Below are 26,019 nucleotides of genomic sequence, written 5' to 3' on the forward strand. Positions count from 1 at the left end.
GAGTAGAGTAGAGTAGAGTAGAGTAGAGTAGAGTAGAGTAGAGTTTTCGTTAATCAGAACTTTAATCAAGATTTTTTTTTAAATTTTTTCAAAAAATGTGCAAAGTTTTCAGCCACTAATTGGTTTTAAAACGCTATCCTAAATCTATCTCCAGCTGTCAATGTTTGCAGACAAGTCTAGCCGTTGCGGTTCAGTGATTCGCTTGATGAACATGCGATACGTGGGTTAGCTGGCAAACTTACAAATTGGAGCTCACCTTTTGATACCATCTTACTGAGGAATTCGAAGACAGTCAAACAATCGTTTAGTGAATACTGAAGTAATTTTATTTCAAGTATATATCTAAAACATTAAATACCAAACGCGAGCGAAACAACACTGATCACTAGAGCGAACTAGAAGAAGCGTGCCATCAACGGCATCCCCACCGTCTGCGTCGCCATCATCATCATCAACGACGACCGACTCCGGACGCTTCGACACGGGCTAGATCAGCTCCAGCACGTCCAGCGCGGCCGACCGGTAGTTCAACATCGGCAGGTAGCGCGCCATCTGGCCGTAGCTGGCCGACTTCCACTTCATGTTGACCTCGACCGTTTCGAGGGCTTGCTTCACGCCCTGCGTCGCATGCTCAAACACTGTCCGCTTGGACTCGATCAGATCCTTCAGCTCTTGGAGCTCCTTCTCGGAGGCCATGTGCTCGGCGAGGGGTCGCAGGTAGCGCGAGAGGCGCGATGTGTCCGGTGTGAGGCTGTTGGGAAGAAAGAGGGAGCGAAGGTTAAAAGAAGCACGTGAAACACGCCGGCGTTCAAGACTTACTACGCGTAGATCTGCTCGGTGTTCTCGAGGAAGAAGCTCTTGGCCAGATGGAATCCGATGTCATTCTTAGCGACGTTCGCAAACAGAATGGTGGTGTCCTGCTTGCGCACTCCAGACGTACTGTTGAGTGACCAGTGCAGGAAGCGTTGCAGCAGCCAGGTTTCGCGCGAGCACGTCAACGACTGGATCAGCAGCACCTTCTCGGAGCCGACGTTGCTCTGCTGGTAGCGTGCCCACAGGAAGTTCCACTCGGCTTCCTTGCCGTTGCGAATTGCCGTGCAGTACACCACCCCGCGGATGTCCTGTGGGATTGGGTTCGTGGTGTCCGGGTCCTTGACGGCCATCCAGTTGGCAAACAGACCGACCGATCGTTCCGTGCAGTCGCTGACATCGAATACGCAAGCCCAGGAAGCGATCATGGAGCGTTGCTTGCTGGAGTCGAGCCGAGCGCTGACGTAGTGCTCGACGTTGAAGATGTCCAGCCGGTCGTAGATGGGCTCGATGATGAACTGGATGTAGCTGCGGAACACTTCGTAGATCGGGGTTCGCTTGAGCAGGCGGTTCAGCACGCCGAGGTTGCCGAGGGCGGACTTCCACGGCAGGTATTCCGTCTCCTGGCGCAGGTAGTTGATCATGGCGAAGGCGATTCCGTACTCCTGCTCTTGGGACCAGGCCAAGTCCATCGCGTCATCGATCAATGCGGCACGGTTGATCAAGCTGATCGTGTTGAACTGTTCACTGTTGAGCTGCCTGACGATCAGTTTGTAGTTGGGCTTGTCGTACTGCACCTTGTACAGGCCGGCAAGCTGGATGTTGAACAGCACCCACTGGTCCTTGTCGGGGAGTTCGTTGATCACCTTGATCGGGCCCTTGCGCAGGTCATTCGATCCGCACATCATCCAGTCTTTGGCGTTAGTCTCCACAAAATTGGGACTCTCGGCGGTCGTGTACGTCAGCGGAACCCACCAGCAGTAGTCGGATGCGTTGGCGGCTTGCTCCCGGTTGGACAGGAATCGCACCTGGGTGAGTTCAGCCGAGTTGGACTCGTAGTTACGGGTCACTTTAACTACCGGGTATCCGGTTTGGAGCGTCCAGGACTCCATCACAGTCTTGACGTTGACATCGTCCGGCAATGCTCCGTTTTCGTGGGCCTTTTCGGTCAACGCAGCCCACAGGTCGTTCTGTTCGGCGTTCGCGTACTTGTGACGCTTCAGGTACAACCGGACTCCGTCCCTAAAAGTATCTTCTCCCAAGAACAAGTGCATCATCCGGATAACAGTCGATCCCTTATCGTACGAAATGGCGTCAAAGATCTGCGAGATCTGATTCGGGTGACCAATCTCCACCGACACCGGATGGCTGGTGGTCAACGCGTCCAGCTTGAACACGTTCAACGAGTTCGACACCGACTCATCCTCGTACGAGTGCCACTCCGGATGCAGATGTTCCACTCCCAAGCTCGCCACGTATGTCGCAAAGCCCTCGTTCAGCCACAGATCCGTCCACCATCGCATCGTGACCAAGTTCCCGAACCACTGATGCGCCAACTCGTGCGCAATAACCGACGCCACACGGTGCTTGTTGCTCACCGTAGAAATATTCGGATGGTACAGCAGCGCCGTCTCCCGGTACGTAATCAGTCCCCAGTTCTCCATCGCCCCAGCCGAAAAGTCCGGAATCGCAATCATATCGATCTTCGGCAGCGGGAACTTCTCCGCAAAGTACTCCTCGTAATACCGAGTCACCCTCGGTCCAACCTCCCGCGCGTAGTCCACCTGGTCAATCGCATCCCGTCGCGCCCAAATCTTGAACACCACGTCGCCCTTCATCTTGATCATCGCCTCCCGGTACTCAAAGTCATTCACCGAGTAAGCCACCAGGTACGTGGACATCGGAACGGTCCGGTCGAAGTAGTCCATCACCCAGTCCTTGTGCGCCGAGGACATCGGTTCCGACCGGTTCACCGGCATGTTGGACAGGGCGACGTACTGTTTGTGGTGACCGAGCGATATGTCGAAGGTCGCCTTCATTTCCGGCTCGTCGAAGCAGGGGAAGGCCTCGCGGGCGTACGTTGGCTCGAACTGGGTCACGGAGAGCCAGCTGTGGGGTAAGGGAGAAGGGTTAGTTGCGTGAAAGGTCACGATTTGTTGAGGATTTAAGTGGAACATGTGGTATTTTTTTTGAGTTTCATCCTATTTTAAATCACACAAATTGAATTTTCCACATCCTAAAACAATAAATGAGAGGTGTAGCACAAGCCTTTATAAAAATTCGAAACTCTTTGACTTGAGAAGAAATATTCTGATCGATTTGGTGTCCTGGCCAAATTTGTAGGTTATGATAAGAACGATCCGAAAAGGTACTCGTAAAAAAGACATTTCACCCTTCAATTTTTTTTTATTTTATGTGTTTTTTATGAACAAAATTGACAACTTTTGAGTTATATGGTATGATGGTCGTTTTGTTTTTCGCCGAAGGATGAATTTCTGAAAGGGTGATTTTTGGAATATTTCCCGAAAAAAAATTGAATATTGTCCTGAGTTTAAAAAAAACATTTTTGGACGTTTTATAGAGTTTATTTTAAACTAACCTAACACAAACGCAGTAAAGCAGGCAGTCCTATTGCGTTGTGTTTACCCCAGAGAGGATTCTTTGAACGGATCACATTTCACAGAATCTACAGGGGAAGAAGGATGCGTGTACATACCGTACCATATGCATCGGTTAATGATTGCATTGGTGGTGTGTGTAGAGAATCAAAAAGTACTTTTTGCAATTCCGTCGTGAAACTACTAACTTTTCCTGTCATTCTTGAACGACGAAACAGCCTACTTTTCTGTACCAAGATAACAGAATCGAATAGTAACCCATTTCAAAACAAATGCTGAAAAGTTGAACTTTTCAGCACTTGTTAGGAAAAGTTATACTTTTCAACATTTTTTTGATTTGAACGATTCATTGACTCAAATGTACGACTCGTGCTGAAAAAATCCTCTTTTTGCAACTTGTTGCATAAACTACTATAGGTGGTTTGTTTTGTAAAACCTTTAGGAAATTAAGCCATTTTAAGGTTAACATTTTCTGAATAATCGTCTCTTTTGTTTTCTAGATGATGTCCTTTTGTCCATCTTTGAAAAAATATATTTATTTCTGAGCTCAGCTCAGCTTTTGGCAATGCTGATCAAACGTTTGGTTGCTGAGATATTTTATATTTTTATATTTTGGCCAGATGTTAGTTTTGTATGTACAAACAACCCCTGAAAATTTCAGGCAGATTGGTGAGGTCGATGCGAGATGGGTATGCTTTGCTCGTGGACTCGCTCTTAAGGCCTTGAAAAGAATTGAAACTACCCATTTGACCCTTAATTTTCAATCGATGATATCTTGGAAACAGTTGGAAACTATTGATCTATTACACTTTAAAAGGGCTTTTTGTGACCTAAGTATGTAACAGAAATAAGGGGGTGCGCATGGTTGCTTAAGATGATTCTATAGAATTTATACCCGAAATTTTCAATTTTATTTGTTAGCAGGAAATCCACTAAATTCAATTATGTCGATTATAGCGTGTTCAGTGAGTCCAAATCTGTCATACCTTGACGAAACGGAAGCGTTTACTGACAACAACTTCAAGAATGTCGTGCAGGTCAAGACAGCGAAATCATATGATTTAAAATCTGAAACCTAATATCAAACCCGTGTACTCACACTTTGGTCTTCCTCTGCTGGTCAAAGTAACTGCTCCGGTAGTAACCCAACAGCCCCGTCCCAAGGCTTCCCTCGAATGGGATGCTGATTTCGTAGCGTTTGCCCTTCTGGAGCGATTTCGCCGCGTGGAACACCACATAGTCGTTATCCTTGATGTACTGAATCTGCTTCAGCTCAACCGGCTCACTTCCCGCGTCGGAGATCTGAACCAGCTTGATGTCCTTCTCCCCCAGGGTCAGGTTCTTCGAGTGAAGCGTCACATTGTTGGCATCCTCCAGGCAGGTCATCTGACAAGAAGGCAATGTTGCCAGTTTGATAATTGTTGAGATTTTTCAAACAAAAAAGACTCACCTTGATCAAGACCCGTCCCGAAAAGGCATACCCTCGATCATCGCCCAAGTGGGTTAGCACCTGAAGGTCGTAGTGTTCCGGTTTGAAGGCCGTCGGCAGCCGGTAGCTCGTGTAGGTTGGTTCGTCCGAACGGGCAACCCTGCCGCAGCTGGCCAGTGTTGTCAGCAGGGCAATCAGTGCCGCCAGAGTGACGATGGACGATGACGCCATCTGAAAAACAAATCATAATTTAATGCTTAAGTTAATGTGTTTAACCCAACATTCATTGTATTTTCATCAACGTGTAACACGCCGGTCACAAAAACATCCCATTTGACAGTTCAAGGTCGAGCGGATTCCAACCGCAGTCGGCCGGACATTTCGAAACTCCACATACGGGGAAAGCAACAACTTTGTGTTGAATGATTCTAGTGATAAACCATTAGCAAATTAGAATGGGTGTAGCAAACCTAATTGCTACGTACGACATAAAGTGTGCCCGCACTGCAAGTGTTGTAAAACCATCAGCACCATCAAGGCGTGACATTTCATAATTAATCAGAAAAAAACGTTGCGCAGCACATCAATAAATAATTCGCACGGTGGTCAGCTCAACTGGAGCACATTCCATGACTCGATGTACAATTTGATATTGAATTTTGTTATTGCATCGTTTTCGGAGAAATGCTTTCGATTTTCACGGGAAAATAAATTGATTGGATTTTGCCCACTCTCCAGGGAGGTTGAATTATTGATTAGAAAATTCCACACAAGAGTGTTACTCTTTGAAATTATATTGAAAAATGAAATAATATTTTCTCTGAAACACCAGTGAAGCTTTTAAACAAATTATCAATAATTTGATTTTTTTCAAATTAAATTACTTCTTATAACATACTTTTTTTTATTGATTTTTAAAAGTTCAAAGCTCTATGCGCATTTAGACTTATGGAGCTTTGATTTTTTGTAATTTTGGGGTCAACATATTTGCTTTTGCATAAAGCTAAGAGGGAACAAAACCAAAATCGGCCATTTTTTGTTCTGTGGATTCAAAAATAAAATAAGGGTATCGATCATATTATTTAAAAAATAACAGTTTAGTTACAGAATCATACCGTGAAAAGCCAACTTCGTTAAAAAAGCATCAGAGTAATTAACGGAAGTAAGAAAATAAAAACAACTTCAAACACCTCAGTTCAGAAACAGAATTGAAAAAATACCTCATTATCAGCGTAACGAAAACAATTTAAGAGTGACTAATTTCAACTCAAATTTAAGTTTAGGGTTTCTGAAATTATTGATTTTTTTTCTCTAAGTAGGTATGATTTCTTCCTTAATTTATCATACGGTCATGTATTTTCAACTCTGTCGTTCAAAATTAAGCTGGATAAATATTCAAGTTTCGAGGTGTAATTCATTCACTAAACTGGGTCACACTCATGAAATCAGATATAATTCAATGGCAATGTTTATCGGCGGTAAAATCCGGAATATTATTTAAAAAAACAGGTTCACACATAAAGTACCGTGCGCCAAAGTGACACCCTTTGATATTTAACAAAAAATAAAAAAATAAACCCACTCACACCGTTGCTTGGTGGGCCCATCATCATTAATCTGCTCGTACCATATTTTGCAAGAGACCCCTACATCAGATGGTTGCAAGCATGGCGTGTAGTAATGCTTGCCTATAGGAAATAGAGTTGTGACACTGCTAATTTTCCAACTTTTTTCCTCTCTTCCTCTCTGCTTATCTTTGGGCTTGTGTCGTAATCGAACGCCGGCTGTGACTGAACCTTAAGGGAAATTGTTAATTGTCAATAGCAGTACTGAACACTGTTAAAATGAGTAGAAGTTAAAAAAAACTAATTGTATTCTTTGAAAAAATATTCTACCGTTGCTTTTTATCAAATGAATGTTTCATTTTAGTCAAATTTCTGAGAAAAAAATGATTTGCAACATATTTTTTACTGTATAGTTTAAAATTAATTACTAAGGCTCATGTAGGAAGCTAAGCTCTAAGAAAATTTTTGCATTGCATATCTTTATAAAATTGCTCAAAAAGTTTGGCAAATATATCTTTTTTGCAATATTTTTTGGGCATAATCTTGTATTTACTTAATATTCTTGTATGGACCGCTGTCAAATTGGAAACATAATGATCAAATATGGCCAAATCACAGTGTTTAACATTAACTTATTGATGCTCAACAGCTTATTTTATTTCATTATGTCATGTCATGTCATTATGAAGAAATCTTGGTGCTCACTTCTTAAAATACAGATTATGATGCCTGAAACAATGTTTTCTTAGACAAGAAAAAAAAACTAGTCACTATTTTACCGATCATTTTTTTGAAAATCGATTGAAATCTAGATATAAACTGTTTCAATAAGGTTTATTTCGTCATTTTGAGTTGTCCACAGCGATTGTATGTAGGTTTTTCTAAACTTTTTTTTCTCAATGATCTTTTCAAGCTTTAAATCCTTAAAACATTTCAAAAATCAAGAGCCCGGAAAAAAAATATCACGATAGAAAAATGCTTCTACAAACAACACAAAAGAAAACCATTTTTTGATTGAAAGCTTTTGAATCAAGATTTGAATGTTTTTCTTAAAAAAAAGATGGCCGCCAAGAGGCTGATCGGGAATGATGCCTTTCAGAGCCTTAATGAAACCTTAATTTTCAGAATTTGTTATATTAATCAAATAAACGAAAGGTTGAAAATCGGATTGCAGAACATCAATTGTTAAAGCAAACTCTTATTTTGATTGTTTTGAATATATTTTCATAAAATTTTGATGCTGATTTTAAAAATATTTGAATTTGAACGGCTACACAATTGAAACCAAAAAATGATGATTTCAGATTGATTGCATCATTTAAATAAGTATCCTTGAGTTTTCATAGCAATTTTTTTCAGATAAATCATTAGTATGTTCAAATGCATACATGTGCCTAAGCCACAATCAAGAGCTCTTTCCACAAATTTGAATAATTTAATCATTTATTCGACACTTACACATTTTTTATTTTCTTATTGTAATAAATATAATTTTATTACTAAATCTTCTGTAAAACCTTTGATGTTGGATCGAAGCAAACTGTGCCTGTGGTCGGACGCGTTTTTTTGCCTGCTTTCATTTTTGACCTCTGATTGTTTTAAAATTTCTTTAAAATGTGCGAAATAAGAAGACTTTGTTACTATTTCGAGTGTCAGACACTAACTACTCAGGACTGAGTTGCGCTGTAATTGTAAAACAAGATCGATCTTGAAAATTATTTATATTAATCGGTGAGTTATTGTTTGCTTCTAGCCCCTTCTTCATCATCGCTGATTGGGTGGCAAGTTGACGATTGAGTTCGTTAGGTTTATCGCGTAACAAAATTATGTTGATTCATCAAGAACCTCGTGTGGTGCGCGAGTCTTTTTTTGTGTTGAAAAGACCTTCCCATAGCTCCGTAGCTCGGAGGGCTCGACGTCGGTTGTTTGTGTGTTAAGCCTTCTCCATAGCATCGTAGCTCGAGAGGCAACGAAAATCAATACCTTATCTAGCTAAGAGAAAGAAGATCGGAAGGCACTTGATGGTTGAGATCATCGCGTTTATTCCGTAACAAATTTATGAACTAAATGATTATATAATTATAAATCAGACTACGCTATCATCGCAGCATTGCGTTTAACACCTCATTTTATAAATACAGTATGTCAAAAAAGTATTTACACCCCTTGGGCACTATGCACATTTTGTGATGAAACATGTAAAAAATTTAAAGTTTGACAGGAACCTAGTACTACGTTTTGTTCAGAAACTCATGCCAAACATTTTGCTACAAAAAGCTCATGAAAAGATGATTTCTATAAAAAGTTATATAACAAATACTATTACGAAAATAAAAAAGGTGCAAAAAAAGTTTGTACACCTTTCGAAAAATTAACATAAATAATGTTATTTGTTGACAAATCACCATAAATCCAGTCTCCCAACTCCAAATAGGCATCCTTGACTGATTAAAAAAATAATTTGAATTGAATATAAAGTTTACTTACTACTTAGTATAAAAGTTTATATAACTCTGGAAATTCTATATAAAACTTATCTAAACTTGATTTTGCAAACTTTTAATTCAAATAAATGTCAATATATTACCATAGAATTGCTAAATAAACATTTTGGAGAGGGTATAACACCGTTTTGGGGGTATTTGTATCGATAGAATAGATTTTTCGTTGGAATTTCGTACCAACCCGGAATTACGTCGTAGGAAAATCCGCCGGCATCCGAACCGGTCCACAATTCACAAGTCAACCTATGTGGCATCAGAAAGGGCATAAAATTTCCGATCTTTTGATACCCATACATCCAGGTTTTCTATAAAACCCACGTTTTTAAATACCTAAGCAAAAACGTTGTTATGGTTTCGTTTGAGCAACCTTCCAAAAATGTATGGAATTTCGTAATTTTTGTTCTCGTGGATCAAACTTACTTTTTGCCCAGGTATTTAAAAACGTGGGTTTTATAGAAAACCTGGATGTATGGGTATCAAAAGATCGGAAATTTTATGCCCTTTCCGATTCCACATAGGTTGACTTGTGAATCGTGGACCGGTTCGGATGCCGGCGGATTTTCCTACGACGTAATTCCGGGTTGGTACGAAATTCCAACGAAAAATCTATTCTATCGATACAAATACCCCCAAAACGGTGTTATACCCTCTCCAAAATGTTTATTTAGCAATTCTATGGTAATATATTGACATTTAGTTGAATTGAAAGTTTGCAAAATCAAGTTTAGATAAGTTTTATATAGAATTTCCAGAGTTATATAAACTTTTATACTAAGTAGTAAGTAAACTTTATATTCAATCCAAATTATTTTTTTAATCAGTCTAGGATGCCTATTTGGAGTTGGGAGACTGGATTTATGGGGATTTGTCAACAAATAACATTATTTATGTTAATTTTTCGAAAGGTGTACAAACTTTTTTTGCACCTTTTTTATTTTCGTAATAGTATTTGTTATATAACTTTTTAAAGAAATCATCTTTTCATGAGCTTTTTGTAGCAAAATGTTTGGCATGAGTTTCTGAACAAAACGTAGTACTAGGTTCTTGTCAAACTTTAAATTTTTTACATGTTTCATCACAAAATGTGCATAGTGCCCAAGGGGTGTAAATACTTTTTTGACATACTGTAAATATTATTTGGTTTTATCTTTCCACAGCCGACTTTCTAAGATTAAACCATTTCATTAAAAATTTAACAACAGTTAAACGGGAAATGTCTCATCCGCAGCATCCGATTGTTTGCCTTGAGAATAAAATATACTACCTTTCAACAAACACAATATTTTTGGGTCGCATCATCATCTTCTATGATGAATCCTGACCAAACACCCTATCCTTCTAACAATTTTTCAGGTTCCTGGCGCTCGTGGGTTGTCAGTACAGAGTATATCAGTTGCCCTAGTAGCAACCTGCGCTAACTAACATTCCCGTCCCTTAAAATCGAGATCTACAAACTGACATGGCGGGCGCCGTTGGTGGCCAATGACTGTTACCTATTCGCAACTGATCTTGTTTTGGCAATCATGGTGTTTTATCTTTTCAGGAGGAGCGGTCGTGGCTGACTGGTTACGGTGTTCGCTTTGTAAGCGAATGGTCCTGGGTTCGATTCCCATCTGCTCCCAACGAGAAAGTATAGGATATATAAATCTTGAAATTCTGAACATGAACGAAAAATCAAAGTCGCTCGAGTCGGGGTTCGATCCCCCGTCCTTTGAATTGGTAAGCAAAAATGCTAACCACTAGGCCATCGCGACTTGGTGAGCTAAGATTGGAATTAGGAATACTGTTACCACCATCAACTATATACGCGCTGGGTCCTTGTCCATTTGACAAGGGTTCGGAAGTTCTAAATAACGTTTGAATCCGATCGGTGCAAACGTTCTTTAGGGCGGGGCTTGTCGACAAAGCTGAAGTACCTCGCGCTCGGCTAGCCAGCGTAGAAATGGGTCACCGAAGCTCGGCAGAGCTAACACCTTCCAAATGCCTATGCGAGTTATTTGCATGTATAGAATGTAGATCTAAAAATACATGGAAACAACTCAATTTGTAAGAAGCGGCCGCGTGGTCCCGTTTGGTCGGTTGCACACACACACACACACACATGGTGTTTTATCTTTTCAGCGCATTCATACATGCTGTTGATAAGGGAAACACCACTTGATAGTCGAAGCCTATGATCAGTAGTGCTGAAAGGATATAACGGTTCTGTTCAGCAACGGAGGGGCAACCATGGGTGGTGTCTCATGCTCATGCTCACACTAACAGAACTGGTGGAAGTGCATTGGAAGTTATTTTCGTGGAACATTAGAATTTCGACTTCCACGGCTAGGGATGCAAAAAAAGTCAAAAACAACAGTTGCGATGCGGTCATTAACTCAAGCGTTCCTGTGTGTCCAGTTCCTACCTACCACATTTAATCCATGACGGCATCGATCGGGGATGTATTGGAAGTAGGTGTGGCCACTTCAAAGTCATGTGACGCTTGCTGTTAGCGTGAGATATCAAGTCCGTTGCCGGGAATTCTGCTGATCAAGCCAAATTCAAGATAGGAATTCAAGAAAACGTAAGATTCAAGTGGATTATGGCGAGACGCTTGGAATTGAGCCTTTTTAAAAGAATTTTAGTTTTTGAGGAGAGCTTTCCATTTTAAATTAAAAAAAAAAACCCTTACATCCACTCTAACATTCATACATTTTACTGAAGACAACTACGCCAACCAGGCCTGCAAAATGTTTCCAACCCAGCGTACACATGAAGCAAACCAAAATGTCAGTTCACTGCTAGCATCTGACTGTAAGCCTACTGTGTCCGTTAAACCACTGCCGCCTGTCTCGAGCCGGTCGGCTGCTGGAGAATGAGAGACGTGAAAAAATGAGCTACACTCACTCAATTCGTGTCGTATGACTGACTCGTAAAATCCTCTCTAAACATTATTTTGACTATTTTTAAAAAAGTGAATGGTTCTATACTGTGCAAAACACATAAAACAACCATAACTTATATTCAAAATTACATTTCCACGCATACATACCAACTTGAGCATGAGCATGAGCATGAGAGACCACCCATGGTTGTCCTTCTCCGTTGCTGAACAGGACCATAATATTCTATCAGCACAACCGGTCATACGCTTCAACGATGATGATATTTCCCTTATCAACAGCATGCATGAATGCGCTGAAAAGATAAAACATCACGATCATCAAAACTAGAGCCGTTGCCAATAGGAAACAGTCGTTGGCCACCAACGGCGCCCGCCATGTCAGTTTGTAGATCTCGAGGGAATGGGACGGGAATGTTAGTTAGCACAGGCTGCTACCAAGGGTGGGTTCTATACGATATCCACACCCCCGCGTGTGCCGGAAAACTACTTCTACTTGGGATTCTGTTAGTGGGAAAGGGTAATGGCCAGGATTCATCATAGAGGATGATGATGTGGCCCAATAATCAATGAATTTTGTTTAATAGGGTGATGTATTATGTATTCTCAAGGCAAACAATCGGATGATGCGGATGAGACTATTCCCGGTTATTTGGTGTTGAGTTTAGCATAAAAGATTCAATCTTAGACAGCCGGCTGCGGAAAGATAGAATCAAAATTATGTGTAATTAAAAGGTGAAATATTATACTCAGCGTAACATATTTACGTAGAGTTGACCTTAGACTATTTATACTTTAAAATTTTTATACCAATTACTGATGACTGATAAGTTATGATGTTATCTGAAGGGCTTGAACAATCGCGTTGAAACCAGATTTGTCACCGTGCTGTACGAGCTAATATGGTAAAAGATAATTTCGCGGGAAACAAATGATCGAATATAATTTATATTTTGCTAACGCAAATTAGAACGAATCGTATCATGAAACAATTGCAAATCATAGAGCAATGAAACCCGACTATGACGTGTATCAAAAACATGACTAACGAGAAAGACGATCGCGATTTTCGAACTTTACATTCTAACTATATAGAAAAAAAATAAATGCCGCGTCAATAAAATAGAATCGACAAACATACAGGTCACCGCAAAATGGACTGGCTCAGCTGTCATCGTGACAACCAGAGCCAGCACCTTCACATACACGCACACGCACTCATCCGAATAACGCACCGACGACGAACGACGAAAACGAAACGCGAAAAACACATGCGACTCGACTCAAGAACGAAAACACAGCAGAGCCAGCGAAAGAGCTGGACTTGTTGCGACGCGATTCCTTGCAGAACTGGCTGAAATTTCTTTTTTTCCATTTTCCCACACTTCTTCTTCGCGCCAAGAACGAAAACACAGCAGAGCCAGCGAAAAAGCTGGACTTGTTGCGACGCGTTTCCTCGCAGAACTGGCTGAAATTTCTCTTTTATTTCACTTCCCCACACTTCTTCTTCGCGCCAAGAACGAAAACACAGCAGAGCCAGCGAAAAAGCTGGACTTGTTGCGACGCGTTTCCTCGCAGAACTGGCTGAAATTTCTTTTTTTCACTTTCCCACACTTCTTCTTCGGGCCAAGAACGAAAACACAGCAGAGCCAGCGAAAAAGCTGGACTTGTTGCGACGCGTTTCCTCGCAGAACTGGCTGAAATTTTTTTTTTCACTTTCCCACACTTCTTCTTCTCGCCAAGAACGAAAACACAGCAGAGCCAGCGAAGAAGCTGGACTTGTTGCGACGCGTTTCCTCGCAGAACTGGCTGAAATTTCTCTTTTATTTCACTTCCCCACACTTCTTCTTCGCGCCAAGAACGAAAACACAGCAGAGCCAGCGAAGAAGCTGGACTTGTTGCGACGCGATTCCTTGCAGAACTGGCTGAAATTTCTTTTTTTCACTTTCCCACACTTCTTCTTCGCGCCAAGAAAGAAAACACAGCAGAGCCAGCGAAAAAGCTGGACTTGTTGCGACGCGTTTCCTCGCAGAACTGGCTGAAATTTCTTTTTTTCACTTTCCCACACTTCTTCTTCGCGCCAAGAACGAAAACACAGCAGAGCCAGCGAAGAAGCTGGACTTGTTGCGACGCGTTTCCTCGCAGAACATTTCCACGCATACATACCAACTTTTTGTGTAAAAACTTGTTTCTTTATGTGTGTGCGTGCAACGTCGAATGAGCGTTGGTCGACTACTGCCTCGCATTGCAGCTGCTCAGCGAGCTAGGGCACTCACGACTGATTCGGGTTTGTTTATGTCACGGTTTTGCGGTTCAGTGAATGGATCTGAAAAAATCGTGTATGCGTCACCGATTTTCGCGTCAGGACCCCTGACATTTTCAGCTCTGACGCCAACCATATTATATACGCGGTAGGGTGTTCCCTTGATCATTCGCTGTGAGTTGTGGATTGCAAAAAAAAATCAAACCATTCACATTAACGACCCCCGGGTCTTTTGTGGTCTCTATTGCAAGTTTCTGCTCGAACCTAGGAGTCCGAAAGCTTGAATGGGGAGAGCACCCAAACCTCTTTTTACTCCAAGGAACCTTCCACCCCAGTGTTTGAACTGACGACCTTTGGATTGCGAGTCCAACCACCGCCAGCGATTCCACCGGAGTAGGCTTGGTTTGGTGTGTTGTTTGTACTTATGGCATGGAGACGACTCCTACACCTGGAATGACTTAACGGCGTAACAACCAAGGCCGGGACCGACATTTTACTTCCTCATCCGATGGAAGGTTGCAGCAGATGGGAATCGAACCCAGAATCATCCGCTTACACAGCGGACAGCGTAACCATTCGGCCACGCACTGCCTGCTTCGGCCACGAGTTGTGGATTGCCTGCTTCTCTAATGAAGGTTCCACTGGGGGGGCATGCTTATTAATTCTCGTCGCTCCATACCCTTAGTGACGTGATGGGAGCAAGGGCGCCTATGCAAAGTGTCCCTACACCCGCTACAAATTTCCGGCGCTTGGGGATGGAAGAGGGAAATTATTTTGATCTTTGTCCCGGTATTAGTAGCATCAAAATTCGTGCAAAAACCTTATGCACGTGACGGTACAGATTACGGAGTAAAAGATGATCGAATTGTTCACCTATGGGGATCATACATACATACATACATACAAATCTTCAGTATAACCTTTGAAAAAACGTTGTGAGCTAAAACATTATAAATAAAATAAAAAGCTGGTACTAAACCAGGTTCAACGATAAAAATATGCTCGAAAAATCACCAGATTCCATCCTTCAAAATGTGCCCAAATTTCGCCTAAAAGTTGTTCAAATAACCCCACAAAATGGGCGGGACAAATTTGACATGCGTTTTTTCTCGGCTTGCTGTTTTTACATGTGGGACGGACCCGATTAGAGCGGCAGCACAATGCTTTAAAATATCTGTAGCAGAGCTTATTCTTTAGGTTGTCCATATCACCCCAAACTTCTCTAAACAATGCAGGGTGGAGCTTTGTCCATTTAGAATGTTATTCACTGTATTAAATTTTTCAGTGAAACTTTTGTCTCGCCTCAAATTAGTGCAATAATTAACACTAAATTTGATTTGGCTTCGTATGCTTGATTTTAAAAATAATCATGATAATCATGGCAATCTGTCACCAGATTGAATCTAAATCTTGACCCCATGCCAAAATTTCATCGCTGTAAGTCGAACTAATCTATCCAAAGCTCCACAACAAGATTTAGCGTACGTTCAACAACGAATCGAATAAATTAAGATAAAGTGAGCTGCTACTATCAGCGTCCGCGCGAGAAGTCTCGCAAAGCAGCGACGACGAAGATTAACGCTGTCGAAGAATTTAAGTAAAACAAATTACCGACCTGGCGCTTGTGTTGTTGGAAATGGAAAAAAAGCAAGCAATATAAAGTTGAACTCAGCTCGCAACTTTCCGAAGTAGCCAGTTAGTGGTTGTTGGACTTATTCGCTATAGTAACGGTGCCAAGGCTGACTTTGATTTCGTATTAAAATGAAGATTAAGGGAGGCCGGGGTGGTGGGTGTTTAGGGTAAACTCGTATGCCCGTGGTGGTGGCTGAGTTCAGGCGCCAAGATGGGCCTCACGTTTGCGAAAAATCTATGCTGCCATGTCAACGGCCAGCCCGACAGGTTTGACCATATCGGATTTCGCGCTGTCATCGCGATAAATTCATCGCAGGAGGCCTTATTGAGTCAAGCTGTGAGAATTGGGTAGTTTGATTAATTTGAATTAAGCTCATTTGACTTGTGCTGTGTTCTATGGACGAAATTTGTTTTTAAATTTACCTTTCATATTTTTCTTGAAAGAATAAACAAAAAACAATCAAGCCAGACCGGTTCCCAAAGTAAACAATCGCAGACGTCGATGAAATTAAGTACATGCTAATTAAATTTCACCACGCATCGAACCGCAGCGAAGGCGCTCAATGCCGTTACTTGGTCGCGCGTTGACAATGAACTCTGCTTGCTGCGGTTGCGATCGGGGTGATCTGAGCAGGCCAGAACGTGGTGGCGATTTGCCGATTCCGCAGTACGTGGTCGGGGAACGCAAGTAGGCCGTGATCGGCCCAAAGGTAAAGTAGGACTTTTGAAGGTATCTGAAGATAAATTTCCTATATAATATTTATTAAAGAATGATGTTTTGGTGATATTAATTATTTATTAACTATTCAAAAGTTGTTTGTTTCTGTTATTCGGTCAATAAATTGAATCTTGATCCAAACAGAAAGAATTGATTACCACAGGTAATTCATGATGTAATTCACATAAACTTGTGGTTAATTGATATGCCAAACATCGTGTCAACCAAAATATGTACACAATGTTTTTGGGTTAAGTTGTATGGATATTATGGGACTTTATTACAGTGTCATGGTTTTGGAAACGGGATTGTCAAAAATAAAGAAATGCAATTGCGTTTATGGTTTTAAAGATGAAGCGGCGAAAATGATTTTTTCACGATTTTGATTTTTGCCTTTCTCACCTCAATGAGGAATGAGGCCTATAAAATTTGCTATAAAATTACTCTGAAAACAACTTCTTAATTAAACTTCCTAGACCCACTTTCACGTATACATATCGATTCAGAATAAAATTTTGAGCAAATTTCTGTTTGTGTGGTGGGATGTTGATTCAATTTTGATCATTTTAATCTCATTCGATCCGCCTTGGGATCCATTAAGTCACTATCTATAAATGATGATGTTTAGTTAAGTAGTTCAGAAGTTATACTGAAAAAAAAAACAATTTGAGCGAAGTCCCGAAGATTGTAAAAGGGGGGTTTTTGTAAGAAAACTCGTCAATTTGAGAAATTTGTCAAAAATACCCTTCCAACGAGCACCAACCGCCTTAAGGTGAATAAAGTAACGTTGTTAGATTATTTTTATAAATATTATAAAATGTTACATTTCGTAGATGGTGTCATTCACTCAATGACTGTCGGTGATGGTACAGGGTCCAGAAACAGTAAATTGCAATTAAAAATTAATCACAACTTGTTGAATGCTTCTACAAACAAAATGGTAAAAAAAGATTTTTTGATTGATGCATTCAATCAAGAATCAAGATGTTAATATAAAATATTTATTTAAAAAAACATTGGGTGGGTGGGTCATTTACATTTACATAAAAAAATAAACAAATTTACAAACAATCAACATTTCGGTAAGCAAATTTGAAGACATTTTGGCATAGAATCCAATGGCGTATTGAAAATTAACGTACAGTGTTGCCAGATATGAAAATTTCGCGCTTTAAGAATAAAATGCATGTTTAACTAGGGCGTCCAATTTTCCCGGGTTAGAATATCCCGGGAAACGGGAAAAATATTTGTTTAATCCCGGGAATTCCCGGGATCCCGGGAATTTTTTGCAGCAGTCATAAGATCTATGTTTTCATTATATTTGTTACGTTTTTCTAATTTAAATCATAGAATTAGCTCAAAACTGTTAGTGTGATAAGCTACACTTCAATCTGAACAAGGACAGCAGTCTTTAGATAGTTTAAAACACATTAAAAAAGGTGCAGGTGGTTATGTTCTACATGACCAATATGACAAAGAACTTTGTACAAAACTCCTAAAAAATTATTCTATTACATTTTATTTTTAAATCATTGCCTATTTATTTAATCCTGAATAATTTATTCTAATTAAATGTTTCCAATCTTTGGCACCTCTGTGGAAATAAATTGCCAAAACACGAAAATATTGCCAAAACAAGTATGGTTCGGAAAATGCCACGGAACCGGCCACCCTAGGTTGTGGTCACCACAATCAAAATGGTTATTTTCATGTCCAGTATCAAAAACCATGAATTTTGATACCCATATTGCCCCAAGTCGTATGATTCGATTAATGTCCTCCCGGAAGAACCTTCCCTTGGACATTGGCCACTCGGGGTGTGGCCAATCCGGTCAAAATGGCCATTTTAATTACCAGTTTCAAAAACCATGAATTTTGATACCCATATTGCCCCAAGTCGTATGATTCGATTAATGTCCTCCCGGTAGAACCTTCCCTAGGGCACTGGCCACTCCAGGTGTGGCCAATATTTGGTGCACATACTGTGTCTTTCAATGTGTGCGTGTGTGTGTGAGCAATAAAATTACCACCGTGGATCCGTCTTTGACGAAACCTCGATAGGCGCTGAAATTTTCTGAGGCTAAGTGCTAGCTTATATAGTTCGCATGAAATGTGGCAACAGTGGTGCCAAACTCTCGCGTGAGAGTTTTGCGAAAGCAGGAGAGGAAGCAAAATTTGCACCATGTTGCCACATTTCATGCGAACTATATAAGCTAGCACTTAGCCTCAGAAAAGTTCAGCGCCTATCGAGGTTTCGTCAAAGACGGATCCACGGTGGTAATTTTATTGCTCACACACACACGCACACATTGAACGACACAGTATGTGCACCAAATTGGGAGGAATTCTATTCTAATGAAGGTGGTTAGGAAGGTCACCGGAAAACCAGAATGATTTGGAGCAATGGGGTTGGGACCACATTGGTAGAATATTGGCCACACCCAGAGTGGCCATTGCCCTGGGGAAGGTTCTTCCGGGAGGACATTTACCGAACTATACGACTTGGGGCAATATGGGTATCAAAATTCATGTTTTTTGAAACTGGTAACGGAAATGGCCATTTTGAACGGATTGGCCACACCCGGAGTGACCAGTGCACTGGGAAAGGTTCTACCGGGGGGACATTAATCGAACCATACGACTTGGGGCAATTTTGATACCCATATTACCTCAAGTCGTATAGTTCGGTAAATGTCCCCCCGGAAGAACCTTGCCCAGGGCAATGGCCACTCCGGGTGTGGCCAATCCGGTCAAAATGGCCATTTTAATTGAAAAAAACGAAGTTGACTTAATAGCTGTCGGCCACCATTGCTAGTACAAACCACTAGTGTCTTCCTTTTAACTACAAGGACTTCGCCGCCCTGGGCTCCTAAATGTTTGAGTACGGCACGGAGCGACGGCGCCGGATACCCATATTTACACTTAGAATCTTAGAGCGCCCGCCGCGGGATTCGAACCAGCAACGTCTGGATTGTGGGTCCAGTGCGCGGTCGGATTGATCCACACGGGCGGGACATTTTAATTACCAATTTCAAAAACCAATATGAATTTTGATACCCATATTGCCCCAAGTTGTATGGTTCGATTAATGTCTCCCGGTAGAACCTTCTCTAGGGCACTGGCCACTCTGGGTGTGGCCAATCCGGTCAAAATGTTCATTTTAATTACCAGTTTCAAAAACCATGAATTTTGATACCCATATTATCCCAAGTCTTATGGTTCGATTAATATCTCCCGGTAGAACCTTCCCCAGGGCAATGGCCACTCCGGGTTTGGCCAATATCCTATAAATGTGGTCCCAACCCCATCACCCCAAATCATTCTGGTTTTCCGGTGACCTTCCTAACAATCTTCATTAGAATAGAATTCCTCCCAATTTGGTGCACATACTGTGTCTTTCAATGTGTGCGTGTGTGTGTGAGCAATAAAATTACCACCGTGGATCCGTCTTTGACGAAACCTCGTTAGGCACTGAAATTTTCTGAGGCTAAGTGCTAGCTTATATAGTTCGCATGAAATGTGGCAACAGTGGGTCAAACTCTCACGTGAGAGTTTTGCGAAAGCAGGAGAGGAAGCAACATTTGCTCCGGGCTTTCAGCCAATCAGCAGCCGGAATTTTTCTTGCATTCATTTTTTATTTTCATCTTAACTTTTAAGTACTTTAACAAAGTTTTATCAACTTTGTAAGGTAGTCAACTTGTACTTTAAGACTTCCCCTTTCGTTTGGTGGGTAAAACATAAAGATTGTTTGAAAGGGGGGGAAGATATAAGCATTTGAAAAACGACAGAAAATCGTTACACTTTCGCTTCGCGAAATTTTGGATTGACACCCGTAGACAGTGCCCTTAGGACAAAGTTCTTTGTCAAAAGTGTTCTTTGATTTGCTTTGGAATTTAATTGAACCAGAATTTTGAATATATTTCTTTTATTTTTTTATCTATATAATATAACATTTATATAATACTAAAAGCTTTTTCATTGAAAGTGTCTAAAACAACAAGAAATAAAATTATACCAGACAATGTAAGACTTTGGATAACTTTAGAATTTTATGTTTTATATTTAAAAACATATTTTAAAAAATATCTTTAAGTCACTACCAACCAATTACCAACTGGGGATAATCGAAACTGCAGTCTGAATAGGTACAGGAGATTTTATAGCAATAAATTTGGAAATCGGTGTACTAATTGTTTTCATCTGTTCCTGTTGTAATCAAAATCAATCAAAACCATCAGAACATTATTCAAAAACAAATTAGCTTAAACAGCTGTCTTTATTCGTTACTTTTGTCCTGATTTGCTCCAGATGCCGTTTTATGATGAAAAGTTTAATATTTTAATATGCTGTTATATGCCGAACACAAATTTTATTGCTTCAAAATGCTTATCGATTACTAATTTCCACAACCAAATCTGAATTTCTAGACCAAAATTTGATATGTTTTCAATTTCGGGAATTCTCGGGACAAAATATGAAAAATCCCGGTATTCTAAAATTCCCGGGATTTTCGTCCAGGAAATTCCCGGGATGGACGCACTATTTTAACCCTTTGGACGAGCACTTACTGAGTGTTTTTTTTTAACATCAAAGTCAATCAAAACCTCAGGGTAAATTGAATATTTCTTGAGATATCACGTTTTTAAGGTGGAATGTCCTGTATTGCTCAGCAAACTTATCCATCGATTTTCTACAACAGAATATATCTGGAATTTAGGCGGTTTCAAAAACACCCAAAAAGCAAAAACTGGGCCATTTGGTTTATTCGACCTTATTAAAAAAACTCCAGATATGGCGTTAAAGAACAGTAGGCCTTGAAATCAAAAGACATTTTTTTTAATTTCGTAGCGAAAATAAGTGAATGTAAAATTGAATTTATGAACAAAAAAAAAAAAAAAGATCGATGTGTTTCGATGGATTTTTTCAAACAGATTTTGATGATCTTAAACTGTTTTGGTTGTTTTTTTTTATCGATGTCGAACGCGGTGTCACTTGGGACTTTCAAATTTGAGGGTGAACGTGTTTTATTTATTAAAAGTTTGAAAACAGAAAATTATAAAAATCTTAGAGCATTGGGATTGATTATTCATTAAATTATACATGTATATGATTTACTTTTTGATAACATGTTATTTGAACTTTTAACACCACACACATTGCCACTAATAAGTTAACGATCGGTCTTTTAAAACACACTTTAGCACCGATTCAGCTGACTATCACAAAACAACCGCAATTCTATTCATACTATTGGAATTCTGACGAACTTAACCTAACCGAACACAAATATTTCACCGTTAGCGATATAACTATTTGTTCACGTAAAAATCTGCACCAAAAACTATCGAAAATCTCCAAATTACTGTGTGTTTATATTAGTTCCTCATTTTATTTACCCACCTTGCTTCGGAACCAATTTCCGTCAACAACTCCAACACCGCTACTCAATTTTGCCGTACGCCGCCCGTGTAAACCATACAAAATTAAGCAATTTCACGATAACGACACACGCTGACCGGAACCAAGAGAAAAATAATTAAAAGTGCCGTCCACTACCGAAGCCTGCTCGCGCCGAAAAGCCACCGGCAGGAAGGAAACAAACTGCTTAAATACTAAAAAGCACAACACAAACACACACACACACGACACGATTTTTGTTTTGGGGTGGCACGCGCAGCAGGCCACGAACCGAGCACGAACGCACGGTAAACAACACTGTCGCGGCCGACTGCGACAGGTGAGAAATTTATACACCACGAGCCGAGCCGAGCCGAACCTCTTTCTCTCACTTACCTGGCCCCGTTTGCGAGAGTTGGGCTCGTGCCTTTCTCTCTGAGAAGAAAGTAATGCCGGTTTGGTGGTAAACATTGAGATTCAGGTAAGTGTTTTGATTGGTTGTTTGGTTTACCTAAGGTTAATATTCAAATAATTTTGGATTGAACCAAATTCTACCCGAAAAAGGTTAAAGAAAAGCTATCATTGTAGCATCACAAAGATAAACAAAATGGAATGGTTCAAATTTGATATCATAAGAATTGTTTTGGGGAACAGCTCAATTAAAAGCGTTTTCAACTGAAATCGAGCGATTAATAGTTCAATAGGAAGTGAGCAAGCAACTTTTGCACAGTTTTACAAAATTTGATTGAATAGTGAAAAGAGCCAGTGCTCAACCTGCCAAACATATGGTAATTCTCCTAAATTATGTTTGTTTGATTGTTTTCGATTCCTCAGAAGGGATCATTTCTAATGACAATGAAAAATAAAGACTGCAGAATTATTGTAATAGTCTGTTAGAATCGGGTTTTTTTGGAAAAACTAAATTTTAGTATATTTCCAAAAAAAAAAACTACTTCAAAAATCAAACCATCAACATCAACGACTCCAGGGTCTTTTGTGGTCTCTATTGCAAGTTTCTGCTCGAACCAAGGAGTCCGCAGGCTTGAATGGGGAGAGAACCCAAACCTCTTTCTACTCCAAGGAACCTTCCACCCCAGTGTTTGAACTGACGACCTTTGGATTGCGAGTCCAACCGCCGCCAGTGATTCCACCGGAGTAGGATGCTTATAAATGCTATTAAAATTGATATGAGAAAAAGCCTGTTCTATTTTGAAGTCATGTCGAGGAATTTCAGGTGCTCACTTCTTAAGAGGCAGTATTTGTAAATATTGCTCGGTTTGTTCTAGAGGTCGTATCGAGGTGTTCCGATTTGGATGAAACTTTCAGCGTTTGTTTGTCTATACATGAGACTCATGCCAAATATGAGTTTTCTACGACAAAGGGAAGTGGGGTAAAATGGGCTTTGAAGTTTGAGGTCGAAAAAACATAAAAAAATCTCAAAATTGCTCGCATTTCCGTAAAACTTCTTCTATTCCAACTCTCTTAGATGCATTCGAAAGGTCTTTTGAAGCACTTCAAAATGTGCCATAGACATCCAGGATTAGTTTGATTTTTTCTCATAGCTTTTGCAAATTACTGTTAAAAATGGATTTTTTTAAACCCTATTTTTTTTTTTGCAACAGTCTCCAACATCCATACTCCCATAAGTCGAAAGATAGGTAATTTCATGGACTATAAGCCTACGGTATTAACTATTTGGCCAATCGCCGTTTTTCTCATAGTTTTTCGATTTTTCTATAACAAACATTTTAAAACGTTAGTTTTTGCCCTGTAGGCTGCCCTAGCACCACTTTTTGGTCTCAATTTTGGCATATTCAGAATCCTCAGACAATTTCACGTAAGTTAGAAGTATTGGAGTTGTAAATTTGATTTTGAAAAATAACTAAACAAAACATAATAGTTTTGGTTTATTCTGTGATCAATACGTCAAATTCTGTATCAAGTAGGCGAATATCTGTAATCCGACAAAATGTTAAAAAATATTTTAATTCATTCTAAATGGTTTTTTTTTCAATGAAATTTACAACTCCAATACTTCTAACTTACGTGAAATTGTCCGAGGATTCCTAATATGACAAAATTGAGACCAAAAAGTGCCGCTATAACGGGCTACAGGGCAAAAACTAACGTTGTTTAATGTTTGTTATAGAAAAATCGAAAAACTATAAATATAAAATTACCTATCTTTTGACCTATGGAAGTATGGGTGTTGGAAGCTGTTGCAAAAAGATATTAAGGTTTTAAAAAATCCATTTTTAACAGTAGTTTGCAGAAGCTATGGACCTCAAACTTCAATGCCCGTTTTACCCAACTTCTCTTTGTCGTAGAGGGATGAGCCCTTTGGCATGAGTTCATCTCATGTATAGACAAACAAACGCTGAAAGTTTCATCCAAATCGGAGCACCTCGATACGACCTGTTACACATTGGTGAAAAACTGATAGATTATGGTGTTAGAAACAATGCTTTCTTAGACAAGAAAAAATAATAAAATACTTTCTCGCACCCCCACTCGATTTACTGGAATGTTGTTTGCGTGTTTAAATCACTGCAATTTAAATTGCTTGCAAGTTCTGTCATACTTTTCTCGGTTAAAGCAAAGCATTATGTTCAATTTTCGATTTTCTATGATTTTTTTTTGAAAATTGGCCGATCTGTAAACTGTTCCGAATTTGAGGGACGACCTTTTATATTTACTTTCATTAAGCCGTGGATTTGCAGACATGCATAAATTATGCAGGTCAAAAATGTTTCATGTGTTAAAATCGAAACATTGAAAAAGTCAAAAATTGTGGGCATGAGATTTAAGCGGCCGCCCTGTTGGTCATCTGGGGTGAATCGATATACATTGAGTGAATTAGGACAGCTGTTTCAGCCATATTTATGCACAATATTCAGATATTTTTGATTGTTTCGGATAGAAAAGCCACATAACAACACAAAATACTTTAAAACTGCTGTCCCTGTTCAGACTGTTGCCCCAATTCGTCCCAGTTGACGGTATGCTATTTATTCTAAGACTTTAAGCCACATAACAAATATTGGAAAAATTTTTGCTTCCTTTACACAGAAAAAAAATGATGGTAATATTCATCATTAAATAGTGACAGATTTTGCGCCAAAAAAAAAAAAAAAAAAAAAATGAAAAAAATTAATCATTTTTTTTGCCACAAAATCTGTCACCATTTCATGATGAATATTACCATCATTTTTTTCTGTGTAGAGCAGCGATTCTCAAGCTTCTTCTAGGCTGATACCCCCTGCCATGTAAATCAAGTAGGCCCGGTACCTCCTTTGAGGGTCACTAGTTTAGAGGAAATTTTGTGAACCCAAAATTTTTAAGTTTAAACCTTACAATATGAAACAGTTTTTGTAACCGTCATCAGGGGTCAAGTCTGAGGGTGGGATTGGGCTATAAAAAAAGGTTAAATTTGTATGTCTCAATTTCACCCCCAGACCCAACGTCACCTCTGATGACGGTATTAAATTTTGTCTGCAAATTTACTAGGGATTCACACCTAATTTTTTTTCTCCTATAAAACGTAAGGGTAATTTGCAATTGCATCCATTTTCAACTAATTTAAAATATGTATAAAAAAATGGTTTTATATTGATCATAGAATTCTCTAAACCCTGTTTACCGTTGAAGATCCGTAAATGTCTTCTAACAGAGTCAGTCTTTGGGACTTTGAATGAAACTTTTGAATCCATTTTTCGTCATTGGTTCGTCACTAAAAATCTGCATATTTTTTGGCTGCTTCCCAAAACAAAAATCGTCCCGTTTCACCTTTTACATGTAAATTAAACTATTTATCACGTGGTCACAGTTATCATTTTAGAAGCGAATTTTAGAGTCCATCGTCAAAGTGCTGATGGGTGCCTAAAAAGTTGAAAATTCAGGCAACCCAAATTTGTCATTCAAACACAACCGAAGACACACTGAAAGAAGAGCATATATTACCCATTCAGGGACCCATTCATGCTTTTCCATCAGTACAGATCCTTACCTACTAACAAACAAACAACAATCTGCTTGCCAGCCGAGACGAGACGCGACGCACCCATCGATCATTTCTTGCATCATCTCGTGGGCCCAACCAGATGCTGTAACTTCACGATCGGGTATGCTAATTTGCTTGATTCTATGCTGTCAACTCACGGAAAGATTTCGGTCAGATAAAGCAAACTATATTTTAGAATTTT

At 39.9% G+C, this 26,019-nt stretch overlaps 1 protein-coding gene across 1 annotated transcript; it reads right to left on the reverse strand.

Annotated features, from left to right (window-relative positions):
• Positions 1-303: 303 nt before the first annotated feature.
• Positions 304-22,134, reverse strand: LOC120432531 (aminopeptidase N-like). The gene is made up of 5 exons (XM_039597758.2): positions 21,821-22,134; positions 4,879-5,088; positions 4,528-4,814; positions 820-2,919; positions 304-751 (listed from the first exon to the last, which is right to left on the reverse strand). The coding sequence occupies exons 2-5, from the start codon at positions 5,086-5,088 to the stop codon at positions 487-489; spliced, it is 2,862 nt and encodes a 953-aa protein (XP_039453692.1). The 5' UTR covers positions 21,821-22,134; the 3' UTR covers positions 304-486.
• Between the last annotated feature and the right edge of the window lie 3,885 nt (positions 22,135-26,019).

Source organism: Culex pipiens, chromosome 1, assembly GCF_016801865.2.
Source record: "Culex pipiens pallens isolate TS chromosome 1, TS_CPP_V2, whole genome shotgun sequence".
Classification (NCBI taxonomy): Eukaryota; Metazoa; Arthropoda; class Insecta; order Diptera; family Culicidae; genus Culex; species Culex pipiens.